This window comes from Rhinolophus ferrumequinum, chromosome 25 (assembly GCF_004115265.2).
Source record: "Rhinolophus ferrumequinum isolate MPI-CBG mRhiFer1 chromosome 25, mRhiFer1_v1.p, whole genome shotgun sequence".
Lineage (NCBI taxonomy): Eukaryota > Metazoa > Chordata > Mammalia > Chiroptera > Rhinolophidae > Rhinolophus > Rhinolophus ferrumequinum.
The window spans coordinates 13,450,628-13,473,544 of NC_046308.1; the positions used below are offsets into that span (position 1 = coordinate 13,450,628).

The 22,917-nt window shown below is 36.6% G+C and overlaps 2 protein-coding genes across 2 annotated transcripts in view; one reads left to right on the forward strand and one right to left on the reverse strand.

The window, feature by feature from the left end:
* The window catches only part of SPPL3 (signal peptide peptidase like 3), a 109,522-nt gene that overhangs the window by 26,783 nt on the left and 59,822 nt on the right, over nucleotides 1-22,917 (reverse strand). The window contains exons 2-3 of the mRNA XM_033098144.1: nucleotides 14,054-14,131; nucleotides 863-951 (exon numbers count right to left, since the gene is read on the reverse strand). Coding sequence (XP_032954035.1) covers nucleotides 863-951; nucleotides 14,054-14,131 — 167 coding nt within the window. The remainder of the gene's footprint in view (nucleotides 1-862; nucleotides 952-14,053; nucleotides 14,132-22,917) is intronic.
* Nucleotides 5,713-7,978, forward strand: LOC117017787 (cyclin-dependent kinases regulatory subunit 2-like). The gene is given in 3 exon segments (XM_033098393.1): nucleotides 5,713-5,750; nucleotides 7,752-7,880; nucleotides 7,882-7,978. Coding segments are annotated over 3 exon segments (264 nt in total).

Sequence of the window (22,917 nt, forward strand, 5' to 3'; positions counted from 1 at the left end):
AAAATTTACCCATTTTAAGTGTATAATTCAATAATTCAATAATTTTGGGGGGAGGTAAATTTATAATATCAAGTGTGAAACCATCACCATAATCTAGGCTTAGAACATTGTCATCACCTTGAGAAGATTCCCTCATGCCAGTTTACAGTTAATTCTTCTTCCCATCCCTAGGCCCAGGCAACCACTAGTTTACTTTCTGTCTCTGTGTATTTGCCTTTTGGGAAATGTCACATAAATGGACTCATACGATATGTAGTCTTTCCTGTCTGGCTTTTACTTAACACGATGTTTTGAGGCTCATCCACATGGTAGCACGTGCTTCCTTCATTTTAATGCTGAACGGCATTCCACTGCATGCACAGAGCATATTCTGTTTATCCATTCACTAACTTGTGGATCTTTGAGTTGTTTCTACTTTTTGGCTATTCTGAATAATGTTGCTGAACATTTGCCATAAAGCACACTTCTATTTTTTTTAAAACAAGTATTTTTATAAAAATCTTAAATATCAAAAGATACTCACCATTGCTTAGTTTTACAAGTACTTCAAGTAGCTATCTTGAAGAGTCAGTGAATTTATAATCAACACCTACAAGATTATCAGCCTCACCGAAGTATTTAAATGACATAAACAGGCAGCTACTAATCTGCCTGCTCATCTTTCAGAAGGCATGAGTTAAGAGCAGGACACAAGAAATCAGTAGTTCAGATTCAAAACTTAACAATTTAACAAATTGTACCATACAGATTAGATTTTAATATGCCAAACAAATCTTGAACCCAGTGAATTAACTGGGGCTATCGAAAGAATCAAATGAAAACAACTACAGGTATGCAAGTTCATTGACATAAAGTTCCTTACTATTATTGGTGCTGTTGCCATTAAAAGACCCAGAAGAACTGTTATTGTCTTTCTCCTTATCTTGATTTTCAAAGTCCATATTAAGGGACCTGTGGGGAAAAAAAATGTACAGTTAAGTTTCAGTTTTGCTTAAGGAAGAAGTTAGAAAAATCAGTAACAAAACAGTATTTTTAAATGCTAAGGTATCAGGAAAGAAAGGAAGGTCTCTTTTGAACAACTCTACAAAATAGATTGTGCCACATTTTAAAAAACAATCTACATTCCTTCCAATATGTCAGAGTTCAAGAGTTTTCCTGACTGCAAATAAACGGTTTCCACTGTGGCCGAATCTTCTGGCACATCCTTAATTACTTCCTTATGTGATAAATATCTAGAAGGAGAAAATGTTGAGTCAAAGGGCAAGCACAATTTTGAGACTTTTACACAACCGCTTCCAAAATGGACCAATTTACTCTGATCGCAGTGTATGAGAACTCTAGTTTCTCTGTACCTTGTCAGCTTTCATTCAACAACAAATACTTGAGTTTCTGGACTGTTCTAAGTACTGGAGGGACAATAAATCACGAGGAAAACAGGCTCTTGCAGATTTTACAGTGAAAAAGGGGAGAGCGATAATAAACAAAAAAGTAAGTTAAATATATGGGATATTAATGGTTAAGAGCTAAGGGGGAAAAAGCAGGAAATGGAGAGGTTAGGTTTGAAATTTAAACAGTGCGGGCAGGGAAGGCCTCCCTGGTGTGACTTCAGAGTTAAGACCTGAAGGAAGTAGTCATTGTCAGTTTGGGGGACTAAAAATGCTCTCCGTTCCAATTTAGAATTCTTTGACTTGGAACAATTTTGTGTATGTGAGCTTGCCCATTTCTTTCTTTGTGAACTACCTGTTCAAGTCTTTAGCTCATTTTCTATGTTCCTTTAAAGAAGGGTATGTGTGTGTATGTGTTTGTAAAAGAAATTTCCTGTGATGGTGGAAATCTTCCAAATCTGCACTGGCCAATGTGGTCGACATTAGTCACACGAGCACTTGAAATGTGGGAATGTGACGGAGGAACTGAATTTGACATGTTACTAAATTTTAATTAAAGTTTAAATAATTTGAGAGCTAAAACTATTAAAACTCTTAGATGAAAACATAGGGGTAAATCTTTGTGACCTTGGATATGGCAGTGGATTCTTATGGGAGAAAATGTTACTCATATATCTGATAAGGGCCCTGTATTTAGAATACATAATGATATCTTACAATTCAGTAATAAAAAGACAACCCAATTAAAAAATGGGCAAAGGATCGGAACAAAGATATGCAAATAGTCAATAAGCATATGAAAAGATTCTTAACATCAGAGAAATCCAAATCAAAACCACAACAATACCACTTCACATTCCCTAGGATGGCTATAATCATAACCAAGTGATATGATAGCAAGGATGTCAAATTAAAACTTTCATACACTGCTGGTGGGAATGTAAATTGGTATAGACACTTTGAAAAACAGTCTCGCAATTTTCAATTTTCTGGCCCATATTCAGGTTATCTATTTCTGTGCGTGAGCTTTGAGATTGTGTCTTTTGAATTTGACCATTTCATCCAAGTTATCAAATGTATTGGCATAAACTTGTTGACCGTAGTCCCTTATTATCTTTTTAATATCTGTAGACTCTGTAGTAATATCACCTCTCTTATTTCTGTTATTCGTTTCTTTTTTTCCTTGATTCGTCTGGCTAGAGGTTTACCAATTTTAGTGGTCTTAAAAAAATCAGCTTTTGGTTTCACTGATTTTTCTCTAACAACAACAATATATACTTCATTTATTTTAGCTCTTTATCCTATCTTTTGTTTGCTTGCTTTGGGTTTAATTTGCTGGTTTTCCCCCCCTAGTTTATTAAGGTAAAAGCTTAGACAGATCAGACACCTTTTAATTCTATTCTAATCTAGGCATCTGAAGCTGTAATTCCTCCCCTAAGTACAGCTTTTGCAACATCCCATAAACTTGGTGTGTCGTATCATTTTCTATTAATTTGAAATATTTTCCAATTTCCTTCTTGAGTTTTTGATCCATAGAAGTGTTATTTTTGTTTCCAAATATCTGGGGATTTTCCAGAGATATTTCTGATACTGATTTCTAACTGGATTCAATTGTGATCTGTTATGGACTGTTTGTATCTGTTATGGACTATTTGTACACATTTGTTGAAGCCCTAACTCGCCAAAGTAATAGTTGGTGATGGGACCTTTGGGGGTAATTAGGGTTAGATGAGGTTATGAAGGTAGGGACCTCATGATGGAATTAGTCCTTTCTAAGGAGAGATACCAGAGAGCTTGCTCTCTCTCCACATGCATGCACCCAGCAAAGACCATGTGAGGACACAGAGAGAAGGCGACCATCTTTGAGCCAGGAAGAGAGTCCTCACCAGAACCTGACCATGCTGGTACTCTGACCTTGGACTTCAAGTCTCTGAAACTGCGAGAAAATAAATTTCCGTTGTTTAAGTCACCCAATCTGTGTATTTTGTGATGGCAGTCCGAGCTAATAAAGATTAAAGATCATACTTTGTATGCCTTGAATCCTTTGACTGAAACTTAGTATTATGTCCCAAAACATGTCCTATCTTGGTAAGTGTTCCATGTTCACTTGAAAAGAATGTGTATCCTATTGCTGGATGGAGTATTTTCTAAATGTCAATCAGGTCAAATTGGTTGAGAATGTTGTTAAAGCTATTACATCCTTGTTGATTTTCTGACCACTTGTTCTATCAATTACTGAGAGAGGGGTATTAAAATCTTCAGCTACATTTGGGGTTTGCTTTTCCTTGAAGTTCTATCAGTTTTCGCTTCACGTATTTTGAAGATCGTTTAAAAAAATGCATAAACATTTAGGAATATTATATCTTGTTGATTTTATTGACCCCTTTATCATTATGAAATAAACATTCTTTGTGGTAATATTCCTTGCTCTGAAAGTCGTTTTATCTAATACAGATTTTTTTGATGAGTATAAGCAAGGCATATCTTTTCCCAGTCTTCCACTTTAAATATTTTTTATGGCTTTATATCTACAGTGTACTTGTAAGCAGTGTATAACTGGATCTTGCTTTTTAAATTCAATCTGACAATTGCTACCTTTTAGTTGGGGTATTTAGGCCATTTTCATTTGACTTGATTATTGCTATGAATAGGTTTGAGACTATCATGTTGCTATTTATTTTCTATTGCGCCCCCTTTTTTGGTTCCCCTTTACATGCTTTTTTTTGGGGATTAATACAGTGTTTATGATTCTGTTTTATCTCCTTTGTTGGCTTATAATCTATAACTCTTTCTTTTATTTTAGTGGTTGCTATAAAGTTTATAGTATACATTTTTAACCAACACAGTCTGTCTTGAAGTTATATTATGCTACTCCATATATAGTATATAAACCTCACAATAGTTTACATTTATTTTTCCCCTCTCAACCTTTGTACTATTATTGCCGTGCATTTTTTTACATGTTATAAACGCCACAATATATTATTTTTGATTATACAATTATCTTTTAAATAATAAGACAATTTTAAATAATAAGAAAAAAATCCTTTTATATTTATCAACACAATTACCATTGCTGGTGATTTTTATTCCTTCCTGTAGCTCCAGATTTCCAACTGATACCATTTTTAATTTGCTTGAAGTATTAGGTTGGTGCAAAAATAATTGTGGTTTAAAAGATTAAAACATAATTGCAAAAACCGCAATTACATTTGCACCGACCTAACACATCCTTTAATGTTTCTTGTAGTGCAAGTCATTTGGTGGTGAATTCTTCCAGATTTTGTGTGTCTGAAAACATCTTTATCTTGTCTTCATTTTTGAAAGATATTTTTGCTATAGAATTCTGCTGACAGCTTTTTCTTTCTGTACTTTCAAACGGATGTTCCACTCTCTTCTCACTTGTACTGTTTTCAATGAGAAATCGGACGTCCATCCTTATCTTTGTTCCTCTGTACTGAACATGTCTGGCTCCTGCCCCTTCTTTCCCTGGCTGCTTTTTGGATTTTCAATTTTATCACTGGTTTTAATCAATGTGATTATGGTGTGCCTTGGTGTAGTTTTCTTCATGCTTCTTATTCCTGGAGATTATAGAGCTTAGATCTGGGGGTCATGGTATTTTTCACCAGTGGAAAAATTTTGGCTATTCTTTTCTCAAGTATTTTTCTGTTCCTTTTGTTCTCCTCTCTTTCAGAGACTCCAATTATTCATATATTAGGCCACTGGAGGTTGCTGTTTGATATGCAATGACAACTCAATGATACTCTTTTCATTACATTTTTTTTCTCCTTTCTCTATTTCTGTTGGGCCTTCCAGTTCATGAATCTTTTTCTGCAATGTCTAATCGCTATTAATCCCATCCAGTGTATTTCTGACCTCAGGCATTATTGTTTTCATCTCCAGAAGTTTGATTTGGGTAGTTTAAAATATCAACTTAACTTTTTGGACATATGCAATGCAATTATACTATCTGTTCTGATGTGCTCCTCTGCTGTAATTCTAACATGTGTCAGCTCTTGGTTGACTTTGATTATTGTCATCACTGGTTATATTTTCTTTCTCTTTGCTACCTGGTAATCTTCACTTATATGCCAGACATTGTGAGTTTTACCTTGTCTCAATATTTTTACATTCCCATTAGTTGTTTGATATTTTATAGTCCTATAAATCTTCTTGAGCTTTTGTTCTGGGATGCTGTTACTTGGAAATAATTTGTTCAGGACTTGGTTTTATGATTTATTAGACAGATCTGAAGCAGTGTTCAGTGTAGGGTAATTATTCTCTACCACTGAGGCTGGGCCTTTTTGAACACCCTACCCAATGCCACATGAATTATAGTTTTTCCAATCTAGCTGGTGGGAACAGGTACTTTTCCCTCTAAACCTTTCCCATTATTCTTTCCTCAGCCTTAGTTAATTTCCTCACACGCATGCACTGATCAACACTCTGATGAATGCTCAAAGGGCCCCTCTGCACATCTTTGGGGTTTTCTCTCTTTGTAAGCTCTCTTCTCTTTTGTATCTGACTTACTAACTCTACCTACCTCAGTATCTCTGGACTCTCTGCTCCATCTCTTTGACTTTGAGAATCTTTCTTCCTGTACCATGACCTGAAAACTACCTTTAATTTTTGTTTTAAGCTAATTTTTGACAAATGAAAGTTGTACACAGATAGTTCCTGACTTTATAGTTTGACTTACAATTTTTCGACTTTATAATGGTGCAAAAGTGATACATTCAGTAGAAACCAGCTATTCTCAAGTCTCATCAGAAGAGAAATTGATGACCCTGTCGCTATTGCATCTCTATCATCCAACAATTAATTTTAGTTCAATGCTCCAAACATTCTTAAGGCCCAGTGTAGTTTCAGCTGTGTATGTTAATGGCAAGTATCCATACAACCATTCAGTTTTCATTTTCAGTACAGATTCAATAAATTACATGAGATATTCCACACTATATTATAAAATAGGCTGTGTTAAATGATGTTGCACAACTGTAGGCTAATGTAAGTGTTATGAGCACATTTGAGATAGGCTAGGTAAGCTATGATGTTCAGTAGGTTAGGTGTATTAAATGCATTTTTGACTTACGATATTTTCAATTTAATGATGCGTTTGTCAGGACGTAACCTCATTTTAAGTCAAGGAACATCCGAGGTCTGACAATTAAGTTCACGAACTTGTCGCAATGATGTTGCTAACCTTTTTTGATATCAGAGGGATTATTCATTATGAATTTGTACCAACTGGACAGTCAACCAAGTTTACTATTTGGAAGTGCTGAAAAGGCTGCATGAAAAAGTTAGACAAAAACGACCTGAACTTTTCGCCAACAATTTATGGCTCTTGCATCGTGACAATGCGCTAGCTCACAAGGCGCTGTCTGTGAGGGAGTTTTTAGCCAGTAAACAAATAACTGTATTGGAACACCCTCCCTACTCACCTGATCTGGTCCCCAGTGACTTCTTTCTTTATCCGAATATAAAGGAAATATTGAAAGGAAGACTTTTAGATGACATTCAGGACATCAAGGGTAATATGACGACAGCTCTGATGGCCATTCCAGAAAAAGAGTTCCAAAATTGCTTCAAGGTGTGGACTAAGTGCTGGAGTTGGTGCATAGCTTCCCAAGGGGAGTACTTCGAAGGTGACCGTAGTGATATTCATCAATGAGGTATGTAGCACCTTTTCTAGGATGAGTTCATGAACTTAATTGTACAACCTCATATTTAAGGTATACAACATGTTTTTATATACCGTATTTCCCCCAAAATAAGACCTAACCGGAAAATAAGCCCTAGCATGATTTCTCAGGATGATATAACCTGAACATAAGCCCTATTGTGTCTTTTGGAGCAAAAATTAATATAAGACCCAGTCTTATTTTCGGGGAAACATGGTATGTATACATTGTGAAATGATTACCACAATCAAACTAATTAACATCATTACCTCCCATAGTTGCCTTTTTGTTTGTGGTCAGAACACTTAAGACCTACTATCTTAGTAAATTTCAAGTCCACAACACATTAGTATTAACTATGATAGTCACCATGATGTCCATTCAGAGGATGCTACCCTGGAGATGTCAGAATTCTTCCTGGAAGGGACTTCACCAAACTACTAGGCTCAGGTCCTACTAATAATGCTCTTTACTTCATAGTTTTCCAATCCCTCTGACTCAAAAATCTCTTGCTGGATTCAAGAGATGTGCCACTCTACTATAATAGCTGGACTTCATCTGCCATTTGGTTTCACGTACTTTTATCTGCTCTCTCAAGCTCCCTTATCTGTTACTGGTTCTGAAGAAGCCTCTGCTCTTCCTGCCCTGTCACTCCCTCTCAATGCCGCCCATCTGCTGGCAGGGTGGCCCAAAAGCAGATCTACTCCTCAGACATGTATTTCGACGAGTACCGGCACGTCATGTTACTCAGAGAACTTTCTAAACAAGTACCTAAAACTCATGTGATGTCTGAAGAGAAGTGGAGGAGACTCTGTCCAATAGAATCTAGGCTGGGTTCATCACATGATTCGAGAGCCGGAACCACATATTCTTCTCTTTAGACTTCTTCCAAAAGATCAACAAAAATGATCTGGAGATTGTCAACTAAATCTTTTTCAAATCTAATATGTATGTGTATATAAGGTAGTATTCAGTGAATACTTGAAAATGTACCAGTCATTCATCCGTACCTGTGCATAAGCTGTATTCTTCACAGCAACAGAACTCAGTTAAATATAGCCGCAAGTAGGTTACTTGTAGTCAGTTTTTCTCTTAATATAAGTGCCTATTTGACTTTACCTGTTACCTTTGTTAAGTTTGTATGTTGAATTAAAAAAAAAAAAGAAATTCCTTTCAGTAACAGAGATAATTTTGAAATATCCCTAAATATTAGGAAAGTAAGCAACACATTTATAAAGAACCCATGGATTGGAGAGCATTTGAGATCTTGCTCCCTGGCATACGAGTATGTTGTCAGTTTGGCTCAAATAAACTCTTATAAAAATCAAAAACAAAACAAAAACCCCATGGGTCAAAGAAAACACCCACTAGAGAAGTTAGAAAATATCTTGAATTGAATAAAATGAAAATATAACAAAAGTTATGGGATGCAGTTAAACCAGTGCTTAGAGGAAAATCTGCTGCTTTAAATGACTATGTTAAAAGACAAGAAATGTTTCAAATCAATTAACTTGAGTTTCTACCTTAAGGAACTAGAAAAAGAAGCATAAACTAAATCCAAAGCAAGCAGAAGGAAGGAAATAATAAAGATTATAGTGAAAATCAATGAAAACAGAAAAAAAGAAGAGAAAAATCAATGGAACCGGAACCCAAAGTTAGTTCTTTGAAAAGATCAACAAAATTGATATACCTTTAGCTAGATTGACGGGGGGCATGAGGGGTGAGAAGGTGGTGAGACACAGATGACTAAAATAAAAAAATGAAAGAGGGATCATCACTACTGACCAAAATAAATTAAATGGGTTATAAGGGAACAGTATGAACAAACTGATGCCTACATGAGACGATTTAGAAGAAACGAACAAATCCTAAAGACACAAATTACTGAAACTGATTCAAGAAGAAATAGAATATCCAAGTAGACTTATAAGAAATAGAATTATTTAAAAATCAACCCACATGCAACCGTAAAAGAACTGGAATGGCTACACTAACATCAAACAAAGTAAGCCTTTTAAAAACAAAAAACTGTCACCAAAGAGGGACATTTTATCTCAGTCAATCCATTGGGACAATATGTTATAAACATACAGAAAGTGAAAAGACAAACCCACAGGCTGGGAGAAACTCTTTGCAAACATTTACCTAATAAAGGACTTGAATCCACAAATATATAAAGAACTCTCAAAAGTCAACAATAAAAAAGACAACCTAATTTTAAAGTGGGCAAAAGATCTGAACAAATACTTCACCAAAGACACCCAGATGGTAAATAAACACGTGAAAAGATGTTCAACACCATTAGTCATTACGTAAATGCAAATCAAAACCACAAGATATCACTCATATCCATCAGAACAGAATAGCTATAATAAAAAGACAGACAGGGCCAGCCCGGTGGCTCAGGTGGAGCGCCGTGCTTCTAACGTCAAGGTCACTGGTTTGATTCCCACATGGGCCAGTGAGCTGCGCCCTCTACAGCTCAGATTGTGAACAATGGCTCTCCCTGGAGCTGGGCTGCCGTGAGCAGCCGGAGGGCGGTGTGAGCTGCCGTGGGCTGTCAGGGGGCTCCTGGGCTACTGTATGCTACCGTGTGCTGCCGGCAGCCAGCGTGAGTAGCCAGCAGCCAGCATGAATGGCCGTGGGCTACTGTGAGAGGCCGGCAGCTGTTGAGAGCTGCCGTGAGCGGCCGGCTGACAACCAGAGAGACCCACTGCCTCAGCTGGGGGGGAGCGCAAGGCTCATCACACCAGCATGGGCCAGGGAGCTGTGTCCTACACAACTAGACTGAGAGACAACGGCTTGAACCAGAGTGGGGCAAAGGGAGGCGGAAGAAGGGGGAGAAAGAAAAAAGACAGATAGTTACAAGAGAAACTCCAACTCTCATACACTGCTGGGAGGAATGTAAAATGGTACAGCTGCTTTGAAAACCTGGCAATTCCTTGAAATGTTAAACATAGCACATTACCATATATTATATATATACACCATATAAGCCAGCAATTACATTCCTAGGTATGGATGGAAAGGATATGAAAAAAACCTATGTCCACACAAAAACTGGTACATGGAATTGTTCATAGCAGACAAAAAATGGAAGCAACCTAAATGTCTATCACTTGATGCGTGCACGAACAAGAGAGTAGTATTTGGCAATAAACAGGAATGAAATACTGATGCATGCTACAACATAGATGAACTTTAAAAAAATTATGCTAAGTGAATGACGCCCATCACAAAAGGCCACATGTTATGACTGCCACTTATATGAAGCGTCCAGAATAGGCAAATCTAGAAAGACAGAAAGGTAAAGATTCGTGGTTACCTAGGACATGGGAGAGAGGGAAGGGGACTGACTGCTAATGGATACAAGGTTTCTTTAGGGATGATGAAAATGCTCTAAAATTGGGTTGTGGTAATGGTTACACAACCTAGTAAAGTATACTAAAACCAATGAATTGTACACTTTACATGGGAGACCTTGATGGTATGTATATCTCCATAAATGTTTTTTCTTTGGAAAAAAACAACAAACAACCCTTATCAATACTTATCAATAAAACCCTTATCAACCCTTATCAATAAAAGGGGGGGAGGGGAGTAAAAGTGATCAAGCAAGCAGGAAAAAACCAAAACCAAACAGAAGATTTACAATTCACATGATTGAGAGAAACTTTATCTAGAATGTTTAAAGAAATGTTACAACTCTGTATAGACAAACGACCCAATTTAAAAACGGGCAAATATTTGAATGGACAATTTCACCAAAGAAAATTCACATGGCCAATAAGCACATGAAAAGATCCTCAGTATCTTTTCAACATCCTAATCTCAGTTACAATCAAAGCCATGAGATATCATTTCACATCCTACTACCAGAATGGTTATAATAAAAAGACAATAACGTGTGTAAGAAAGTTCTTACCTGCTACTGAACTGTATACTTAAAAATGATTAAAATGGTAAATTTTGTTATGCATATTTTACCACCAAAAAAAGCCCTTACCAGTACTCTTAAAAAAAAAAGGTAAGTAGTGAATAAAGCAGGAAAAACAACAACAAAAAAATCTTCCCATAAGAAAAGTCCAACTTTAGATGGCTTTCACTGGTGAGTTCTATCATATAGTTAAAGAATACCATGATTTTACATAATCTTTTCCAGAAAACAGAAGAGGAGGAAACACTTCCAAAGTTATTTAATGGGGACACTTTAAATGTATAATTAAAGGCATCATGATTTACTTTTTGCAGAAAATGTTATTTACTAAAGTATAAAAGACATAAAGTGCTGGATCAGAAGTCTTGACAGTTTGGTTCCAACGCAGACTTTGTTACCAATGAGTTGAGTTGTAGAATCTTTGTGAATTTACTTCATCTTATTGGACTTGTTTCCTCATTTGTAAAATAAAGAAGTTCACCACAGAAATCTTTTCCATCAATATAACATAAAATTTTGTTTAAAACCTACCTGATCCTAAATTGGTATAACCCATCTGTAAACAATATGGCAACATGTAGTAAGAAAGAGCCAGTTCATACTCTCTGGCGAAGTATTTCACGTTTTGGATATTTAACTTAAGGATATAATTAAACCAAAGCAAAAGAACAGATAAAAAGATGGTCACTTTAACAACTCACATGTCCAATAAAAGTGGAATAAGATAGTAACACAAAGAAATATCAAATTACTAAAAATTAGTATGAAGATGATTGTGAAAAATATTTTTGTTAGGTGAAAATAATCAGAATATAAATGATTTAAATTATGAAAACATACACAGTATTTAAGTATATGCCAACACTAGGTCATATGTATTAATGAAAGTACAGTAGGTCCTCAAATGATGTCATTTAAACATTGATAAGATGCTGTAAAAACTTAACTCTTATCAATTAGCCTATGGTAAACCTTATTTCATTATACTTAAAGTTGTAGAACCTACTGATGATGTTAAATGAGGTCTTACTGTATAGTATTAGGATTGTGAATCCAAAGATTTTTTTTTAATTACCGTGTCTTTTGAAATGCTGATACACTATGTGTGCAAAGAGAAAAAAATTAGAAACTTGTCCAAAGGATAGAGAGACAAAGTATCGAGATTATGTTGATAAGGTTCTAAGTTGCTCTGGCTTGATTAATGCTTCCTAAGAGTTATTATGGACCCAGGGCTCTCAATAAAAGTCTCAATGACTGAAACCTTTTATCAGTTGATAACTGGAATCACCAACGGTATTTTCCTTGTTTTTCTACTCAGTGTTGAGATAAAGCCTAACAGTCTGTGATATTGCCAAGTACCCATTAAAATCCAGAAAATACTGGATAGTAGAAAATCCGTACGTATCATCACTCCAAGTTCTCAATTTAAAATTTCTCATGTGGCTTTCATTTTTAAGTGTATCAGCCACAGAACTTTGTGAGTTATACAGCCACTAAAGTTCCTCTCAAGAAAGGATGGTGAAAAGAAAGAAGTGAGCATCTAGCTTCCAGATTTTCCTTCCTATTCTTTTTTTTTTAAAGATTTTTATTGGGGATGGGAACAGGACTTTATTGGGGAACAGTGTGTACTTCCAGGCCTGTTTTCCAAGTCAAGTTGTTTCCTTTCAATCTTAGTTGTGGAGGGTGCCGTTCAGCTTCAAGTTGTTGTCCTTTCAGTCTTAGTTGTGTCGGGCGCAGCTCAGCTCCAGGTCCAGTTGCCGTTGCTAGTTGCAGAGGGCACAGCCCACCATCCCTTGCGGGAGTTGAACCGGCAACCTTGTGGTTGAGAGGATGCACTCCAACCAACTGAGCCATCCGGGAGGCAGCTCAGCTCAAGGTGCCGTGTTCAATCTTAGTTGCAGGGGGAGGAGCCCACCATCCCTTGCGGGACTTGAGGAATTGAACTGGCAACCTTGTGGTTGAGAGCCCACTGGCCCATGTGGGAATCGAACCGGCACCCTTCGGAGTTAGGAGCATGGAGCTCTAACCTCCTGAGCCACCGGGCCGGCCCCTCCTTCCTATTCTTATGGCTGCCTGCTAGGATGGAAATTCAAGAGGATCTAGTCTCAGCCTTCCCAAGGTCAGCAGAGAAAATACTTAGTAAATGCGAATGTCCACAATTCTAATGATCGTAGGTTGAACCATAGGAAATTATTTCTATTGGTCAAAAAAGTTGACTATGGACAATTTCATATGGCTCAATCTATGTCAATGTCTCTGTAGTACGAACGTTTTGTTCCAAGTGAGACTGTAGAAATCACTGTCAAGGATTCTCTCCTTAACTTGCCCAATGAGTGTGCATATGTGAGTCATTATTTTCAGAACCATAATTTTAAGCAATTTGTGTTTGCATATTTGCATTAAAATGCCAAAATCATAAGCAAAATCAAGAAGTGTTTTAACAGCAGCCAAATCAGAGCATAAAAATATCAGAATTATCCCATTTTAACTCAATTCCGTCCAAGTCATGTTTCTCTTCACAGAGCAATAAGTTTTGGTGCTGACACTTTCAGAGCAGTGTTTCTTCCAACTCCAATGAAATTAATCCCACTTTAATGGATGGACCTAGGGGATATTATGCTAAGTAAAACAAGTCAGAGTAAGACAAATAGCATATGATTCCACTTGTATGTGGAATACGAAGAACAAAATAAACGAACAAACAAAACAGAAACAGATTAATAGATACAGAGAACAAACTGATGGCTGCCAGAGGAGCAGGGGGGGAAGGCTGAGTGAAAAAGGTGAAGAGAGTAAGACATACAAATTGGTAGTAACAAAACAGTCATGGGGATGTAAAGTAAAGCATAGGGAATATAGTTAATAATATGGTAATAACTATGTATTACCTAGGTGGGTACTAGACTAATCAGGGGATCACTGCACATATTATATAAATGTTTAACCACAATGCTATACATGTGAAACTAATATAAAATAGTATTAAAGGTCAACTGTAACTGGAAAAAAAAATTTTTTTTTTAAATCCCACTTTGAGAGCATCTTACCTGAAACTACCATAGACTATAAGTAGAATGGAAATCAGAAATGTAGACACTTGACTGGAATCCACCAGGGAATAGGCCCTAAAGAAAGAAGAGGGGGAAAATTAGCATTAACAAAATAATTAAAATGAGATTTGCTAGTTTAATACAGAAAATAAATGTATAGGTTCACAGCTATTATTAGTTAACATTCAAAGGCTGTTGAATATCAATGTAAAAATCCCATCTGTGTATGATAAACAACATATACTTATAACATCTACCACCGATTTTAAAAGTCACAAAATATCTTCCAACTCTGTACCAGTGATATAAAGTCTCAGTTATCAAACTTTTATCAGTTTACACTTGAATTACTGGTTTTGCTCAGTGCTGAGGTAAAGCCTGTATGTCTCTCCTGAATTCCATTTCCATTTTTAGAACTACCTATTGGTTCTCTCCATCTGGGTGGCCTACAGGAAGTTCTTCAGTCAACAGGTTCAAAACTCAAGGCATTGTTCTTCCTTCACACCTGGTCCTCTCACAGAATGATCCCCTCAGGGTCAAAGCTAGAAATCCGTTGCATTCTTGACACCACCCCTCTTCTCTTACTCCCCACATGTAAGGACAGCAACTTCCTGCAAATTCCCAAGGCCCCTACCTCTCTCGCTCTTCCTGCCAATTCCTTCACTCCCTTCCATGGCTTGACCATCAGAAATCTGTTTGCAAGTCTGTCTCCAAGACTTCACCCGCCACACTACCCAGTCTTGTTTGTTAGGGATTTTCCCAAGTAAACTTCTCTTCCTTTTTTCATTTCAGCAAATATTTAATGATGGCTCCGTGCCAGACACTCTGCTAGCCACTGTGGATGTAGTTAACAAATAAGATTGTCTTGGTCCCACCCTGAATCTCTTCTAAAGAAATAAAAAATATATATTTCATTCTAAAGGAATTAAAAAGCAAGAAGTTAACATAAGCAAGTGAATATAATTGTGGAAAATGTTAAAAAGGGGAGAAAGCAAGTACAGGATACTATGAGAATATATAATGGGTGATCCTATCAAGAATTGGGGTGGGGGTGGGGGTGCCTTCCTTAGGGAGGCAGAGGAATGGGAGACACAATAAATAGGACCTGGTGGATGGCTGTACCATTTAGGAAAAAAGGCGAGAGAGGAGGAGCAGATTTAAAGTTGGGTTTTGGAGTATGTGCTGAAGAGACAGCTGGACGGATACCTGGGTCTAGAGATGGGCAGCAGCCCTAAGCTGTAAGGTATGCATTGGGAGCGCACACCTTGTATGTGGGCATTGAAGCCACAGGTGTGGGTAAGACTGCCTAACGCAGCAGCAGTGAGAAGAGCCTGAGAAACCTCCAAAACGTAAAGATAAGGCAGAAGGAAGAGCTGCAAAGAAAACCAAAATGAAACAGAGAAAGGAAGAAAACCCAGGATAGCACGGTGAGTGATGAGAGTTTCAAAGCAGCAGCAGGACTGGATGGTGTCTGAATTGAATCCCTTGATCTACCCCCTTACTAGTAGCTGGAACTAGTTACTTAACCTCTTTAAGCTTCAGTTCTTCATTTGTAAACTAGGAATAATCACAACACCTACTTCAAAGAGCTGTTCAAGAATAAAAATGAAATAATCCATATACAGAGCTGAACGATGTAAGTACTCGATTAACAATTGGTGTTTGTATTAGGAAGGAGAGCAGTCGCCTGTGTTGAAGGCTGCTGAGGTCAAGGAAGATGAAAACCACAGCGTCCACTGGGCTGATTTAACTGTAAGTCATTGGCGACCTTCGCAAAAGCAGTATTCGCGGAGCGATGGGGATGCAGTCAGATTGGCACTGGCTGCGAAGTTAAGGAAATGGAGACAGGCAGTTTTTTGAGACGTACAGGGAAGAGAACAGCAGTTGGAAGGGAATGTAAGGATAAGGGAGGTCTGACATTTTTTTCAATATGGGAGATATTCAATTTTTTTTGTATGCTGACTGGCAATAATCCCAGTGAAGCAGGAAAGACTGATGAATATAGAAGTTTTTTTTAATCATTCTTAAAAACAGGATACATAATGAAATGTCATGATAAGGTGTTGTGGTCTATCTATAGTATTGTTTTTTAATCTTTAGTTATTAGATATATAACTGAAGTATTTATGGGTAAAATGATAGGGTTTAAGGTTTGCTTTAAATACTCTGGGGGGAAGGACAGAAAGGATAGATGTTTAAAAAAAGGTAAAAATTGTTTCTAATAATTGAAACTGGAATGACAGGTCCATGGGAGTTCATTATACTCGTCTCTCTGCTTTTGTATTTTGAAAAGTTACAAATAAAGTTTTTAAAAATAATTTCTCACCATTTCTTATAAAAAGGTAGAGTATTAAATACACAGATCTGTACTCCCTAAACCCCCCTTTTATAACATAGCCTAGAGATTTTCCTTTATCAGTATGTAGAGAACCTTCTCTTCTTTAATTTTCTTTAGACATATGCATAGTATTCCATTGTGTGGATACACAAGTTTTTTTTTTTTTTAAACAAATCCGTTTTAGATGGACACCATGGTTGTTTCCAAAAATTCTGTCACAAACAATTCTATTATAAAGAAGCTTGTAAATTTACTTGCATTGCACACAGGTGAAATGACACATCTGTGTAGAATAAAGTTCCTAAAATTGAGATTGCTGGATTGAGGAGGAAATGCACTTGAAATGTAACACATGTTGCCAAACTGCCCTCCGTAGAGGTGAAATCATTTTGCACTCTCACCACTAACGGATTATTGGCGTTCCTGTTTTCCAAAGTCTTGCCAACAGTGTGAGCAATGCCTAACTTTTAAATTTTTACCAATCTGACAAATTAAAATTGGTATCTCAATATGGTTTTCATTTGCATTAATTTTCTGATGTAATTAAAAATTTTTTAATTAATTAAAAGTGAGACTGAACAGCTTTTCATATGATTAAGGGCTAGTAGGCATTTTAGAAAGCAATTAAAAATTTTTTTCCAGACTCCAGAGCTATAAAAATGCATAAGCAGCTTTTTTATCCTGAGGAACTCTTGCTGGTGTTTTACTTGAATGACTTGGCTTTTTTGTACTCTTTGTATTCTGAAGCATACAGTCATTACCTAAGAGGTAGATTACCGTATTTTGCTGTGTATAATGTACACCCACGTTTTTGGCCCAAACTTTCAGGGAAAAAAAAAAAATCTTTCGTTAATTTTTTGATTCAAATTTATTTGTTTACATTTAGGTACTTGATTTTTGTATTATAAAGGAATTTTAGCATTTATTTTTTAACATTATGGTACAAGAAATTTTATGTAACAAATAATTACAAAACACAAGAACAGATACAAGGTACAGGAATTGTATGTACCGATAACAAATTTACAGTATTTAAGCATCATAGAAGGCCAAGAACTCGTCATCGTTACAATTTAGTCTTAAGTTCAACAAAACCGATGATCGTATTCCAGGGTATTATTTTGCAAATGGATATCACTGATTTCTAGAGTTACACTTTTAACTCATAAGCATAAATAAAAGAATTATAAACATTTATATAGATATGGAATTAGTACTCCCCATGTATAATGCACATCCTTAGTTTTCCCTCACAAATCTGGTCAAAAGAGTACACATTATATATGGCAAAATAGGTCTGATACTAGTGCTGATTTCTTTTGCAACATCTCTCAAATCATGGAGACTCTCTGGAGACTCGCTGCTTAAGACTTCTGAAGTCTGGGTTAAATGTTTGTGAAACCAGCTCCTGCACACATCCTCTGTGCCGTGCTCTAGTCTGTGCGGCTGACCATCGTGTAGTCACTGACTTGCTTCAGTCTGGTTTTCAAGGCGAGGCCTTGCCCCTGTGCATGTGCGAAATACCTTCTGAAGAGGCTGTTTCGGGCTACCAGGTCTCGTCTCTGCACCCGGCAGTAAGCACGTTACTCTCTGCAGAACTAAATACATGGCTTCAGAAAAAATGTTCTGATGCTTAATGTTTTCCTCTAGACTAAACGTGTTTTTTGTTGTTGTTTTATTTTTCAAATAAAGCTACGCAAGACAATCTAGTTAGAACTGATTCCTAATATAGTCCACAGTATTTCATGTTAAAATTTTTTTAAAGTTATAACAACATTGTACACTCTACCAAGTATCACATAATTACAAGTTAGAACTTAGTTCATGGTATTATTTGAAATTTCATATATTTTCAATTCTAACTACCGTTACAGATGTTTTACTAAAAAAAACCTAACTAAAGAAACCTTTTAACAAAAAGAACTTCTTATAAAATACAGAACATGGATTAAAATTAATTTTAGCCAATTTGTATTTTTAAAACACTATCAATTTTTTTAAAAAATACAAAAATAATTCATGTTTATCATAGAAATTCAAATAACAGTAAGTATATAAAGCAAAAGTGCAGTGCCCCCCCCCCCCCCCCCCGTCTCTGCACTCCCATTCCCTAGGAGGAAACATCGTTTACAATTTGGTGTATGCATCCTTCCATATAAATTTTGTGTATAGAACACACGATAAAAACAGAAACGCACGTGTTCTTCTATAACTTGCTCTTTTTTAAAACTCAATTATGTATCAGGAGCTATTCTTTTCTATTGCCTTACCATATTGGCCTTCTGCTATAAAATTAAGACATGGAAAATTTGACAGTATAGAATGCACTCTTTTCTCTTTTTTTTTTAATAAAGAGAAATCTTCCAGGTTCAGTGAACACAATTAACTTCATGGACATTGTCTAGTGATTCTCAATTTCTGTGTTAATAACACCAGTACCTACCAATGTTTTCACACTTTCTCATCTAACATAACGTTCCGGTAGATTGTGGCTTCTAACATCAATAGAAACAAGTGGATGCCTTTGCCCACGCCTCTCTTTTCAGTCAATTTAAAATTTAGTGAAAACAGGAACATCTCTATTGCCTGTTTTCAAAGGCAAACCATGGAATTCCACAGGTAAAGATAATGTGCTCATCATGATACTGAACAGTCAAGCCTGTTATTGAAAATGACATTAGGAAGAACTGCATCTTATACTTTGGCAGATGTCCTCTTAACAACTCCTATGTAGCCTGGAGGAATTATAAAAACATTGCTATTGTATATAATATTACATTTTAATGTGTAGAGAAATCATTTTGGGGAAATAACGTCTGCTTAACAAATGTGAACATATTAGAACATTTTGTTACTACTAATGTCGAACACATTAGAATATTTTGCCAACCTTACAATGAAGTTTTTCTTTGGGAAAAACTTACCAGGGAACTTTCTGCCACTTAAATTCTCTTAAGGTTAGGGACTTCTTGGCATAGATGTTATATTTTATGAATCACTTAAGTTATTCATAAAATATAAGAATCACTTAAGAATCATTAGTGGTTGCCTGTGTCAAGTTCAAGTAGAAATATATACACTTTACTGTTAAGTCTTTTAAAAGCCCTGGAGACAGAAGGAACTATTATAAACTGATGATAACCCTAGGATATATTTAGAAACACAAGTTCTCCCTCTCACACTAGTTTTCTTTAATTACCCCAAAATAATCTGCTGGGTCATGTTGTATCTTAATCAATAAAAAGAGACAATTACAAAAATAGCAAAAGAAAAGCTTGACTAGAACATGAATTCAAATGAATTATACAGAGCTACACTGTCCAATATGGCAGCCACTAGCACCATGTGCCTCTTCAAATTAAATGAAATGAAAAATTCAGGTCCTCATTGGCATTCAATTTCAAGTGTCCAATAACTGGAGGCTCCTGCACTGGGTGGTCCGATACAGAACATCCCCATCACTGCCTAAAGCTCTCGTGACTGCACTAGTATACACCTGTATACAGTAGACCCTTGACCAACACAGGCTACAACTGTATGCGTCCACTTAGATGCAGATTTTTTTCAGTAAATATACAAGCAGCCCTCTGTATTGTGGATTGCCGATCTGCGGATTCAACCAACCATAGATCAGAAACAGTAGCTGTTTTAAATCCACGGTTGGGAACCCACCAGGTATTGTTCTGCACATGCATTTTTCTACCATATGCATAAGAGACTGGAGCATCTATGGATTTTGGTACCCACCGGGGTCTTGGGACCAATCCCCCATGGATGCCGTGGGAGACTCAAAAGTTACATGCAGATTTTCAACTGCATTGTGGGGAAGGGGATGTCAGTTACAGATAGATACCCATGTTATATTTCAAAAATGGAGTTCTGGGAATTTATTGTTGGCAATAGCAACAACAGTTAACATTTTGCTGAGCATTTAACTCTTAGAACCATTCTGGGAGGTAAGTCCTACATGTCCACAACCTCTTATCCAAAAAAAAAAATAACCTTGAGAACCAATGTGTTTCAGAATTTTTTGGATTTTACGAAGAAACACATCCCATCAGGAGCAGTACTCTCTAACCAAATATTAATATTTCTGTAGTGAAACATGAACAGTCACACTAAGTAAGATAAGTAAGATTATAAATAACGTCATATCAGTTTATGTCAGGTTTTGCTTCCAAATGAGTAACAGAAATACTCTGCTTTTTCAGTTTTGTGTGGGAAACTGTGGGCCTGTGTGATAATCACCATTTTTGAGATGAGGAGCCAGGTACAGTTCTGAACATGGGCTACCTAACTCCAGGGTCTCCCAAAATGATTTCATCATCTGCCCCAAACTTGGAGTCAGGAGGCTCCAGTTCCTATCTTTAATTATACCACAACGAGCTGTTTGAGCTTCCCTGGGCAAGCCTTTCCAATCTTTCTGGTCTCTAGAAAATCCTCTTTTAGCCTAGATGAACTTGAAGGCCCACCAAACTAACTTATTTTCAAGATTCTAGGTTTTAATAGGTTTTAACACTGTTTTTCCTCAAAAAAAAAAAAAAAAGAAAAAGAAAAAGAAATACTTCCAGAAATATCTGTTCACAGATAACTGTCTTTCATGTGGCTAATCACTGGCATGTTGTGGGTAAATTAGCAGTGACAAAGACGACCCTGCTTCCAGGCTACCGAAAACTGTCATTAAATTTCTTCTTTTCATCACCCAATGTTTACAGATTTAAAAGTGGCTTGTGTAAACCTACATTATACCAGCAGAGACAGATGATGGTAATCTCTGGTTGGTAACCAACCCAGGGGAAATTCTCTTGGGTCACTTTTTAAAAAATCTGGCCAGCCCCTAGGGGTCTAACCTCTAACCCAGAAGCTTGTTTCATTTGCCAAACAGATTGTTTTGTTCTGTATTTGTTTATGCCCTCAGTTTCCTGAAGTAGGCTCAGTTTTCAACTACTCTATAAGCCCATGAAAAGAAGCACATAGCTATAAAGATGTCTACAAGTTTTCAACGCTGATAACGACGGTGAGGACCTTGCCCGTACCTCTGTTCTTCTCTTTGCCCACACGAAGCATTCAAGTAAGATTCATCACCACTTCAGAAGTACACAGGGATCCTAGGATTTTACTACAGGAATTTGGAGTCTGTGCTCTGGGTAACATTAGAATAAGGTAGGCAGGGAGGGAAAGGTATCCCAAGGAAAAAGGCTGGGTAATCTGGCCAATTTTAGGAAATCAAAGTCCAGCGATCTTATTTATTTCACAGCCTCTCCCTATCTTACACTTCAGACTCTACTAAAGATCAACAGAAATGTGTCCTCTCTCAGGCTCTTCTTCTGAGGTGTTTGTTTCCAGATACTCTGAGTGCACATTAAAAACAGGAAATATTCTACACTCTGAAATAAAGGCATGCTTACTAAAATGCAAAAAGAAACTTAATATATGCATTTGAGACATGCCAAAATCAGGTCAGCCAAATATACTGAAAACAGACTTGAAGACTTTGCTAAATGATGTATTAGTATAAGTCTGCTGTTGAGTTGAAATAATTTCTGTGGTCATTACAAAAACCACTAATTCTTTAACTACATTCCCCCAGGCCTTAACAGAACAAAGACAAAGAGCTACCATAAATTTCTCTCACATGTAAGATTATATCCTACACCCTAAGATTTTTAGAATCATGCTGGATTTTAGTAACTGCTCTAAAATCAAACATCTATTTCTAGCTGCTTTACCAGCAAGTGCTTATAACACATGCTAAAAATCATGCCAAACTGAGACACAGAGAGTACTGTTCTATAACGTGTTCTATGTCAGCCTTCCAGATATACAATGAAAGCATTCTTGTCCACCCCACAAACCAAGCAACTACTATCCAACCCTGCACACACACTGCCCTAGGCCAGCACTTTGCAAACTTTTGGGTCTTGAGACTACGCTCTTAAAAGAGAGAACCACTAAGAGCTTTTGTGATATTCATCATGTTAGAAATCAAAATGTTTATTCACTAATTCATTTATACCCAATAAAACCATTATATGTGAACATAACATTTTTAAAGGAAAGATAACTGTTTTCCAAAACAAAAGAATTTAGTGAGATGAGGGGTGTGCTTTTACATTTTTGCACACTTCTTTAACGTCCAGCTTAAATATAAGATATCATGTTTTCCCGAAAATAAGACCTAGCCAGACAATCAGCTCTAATGCGTCTTCTGGAGCAAAAATTAATATAAGACCTGGTCTTATAGTAAAATAAGCAGTTTAGATAGAACTTAATAAGCAGTTTAGACTAAACTTATTTTACTATAAGACTGAGTCTTTAATAGTATAACAATATAATGTAATATAATATATAATATTGAGTCTTACATTAATTTTTGCTCCAAAAGACATTAGAACTGATGGGCTGGCTAGGTCTTACTTTCGGGGAAACACAGTAGCCAGATTCTCATACCTGCTCCTGCATTCAGTCTTTTGTCATATGTTGCTTTGGTTGAGCTCTATGGGGAAAAGAAATCAGGCCTTAC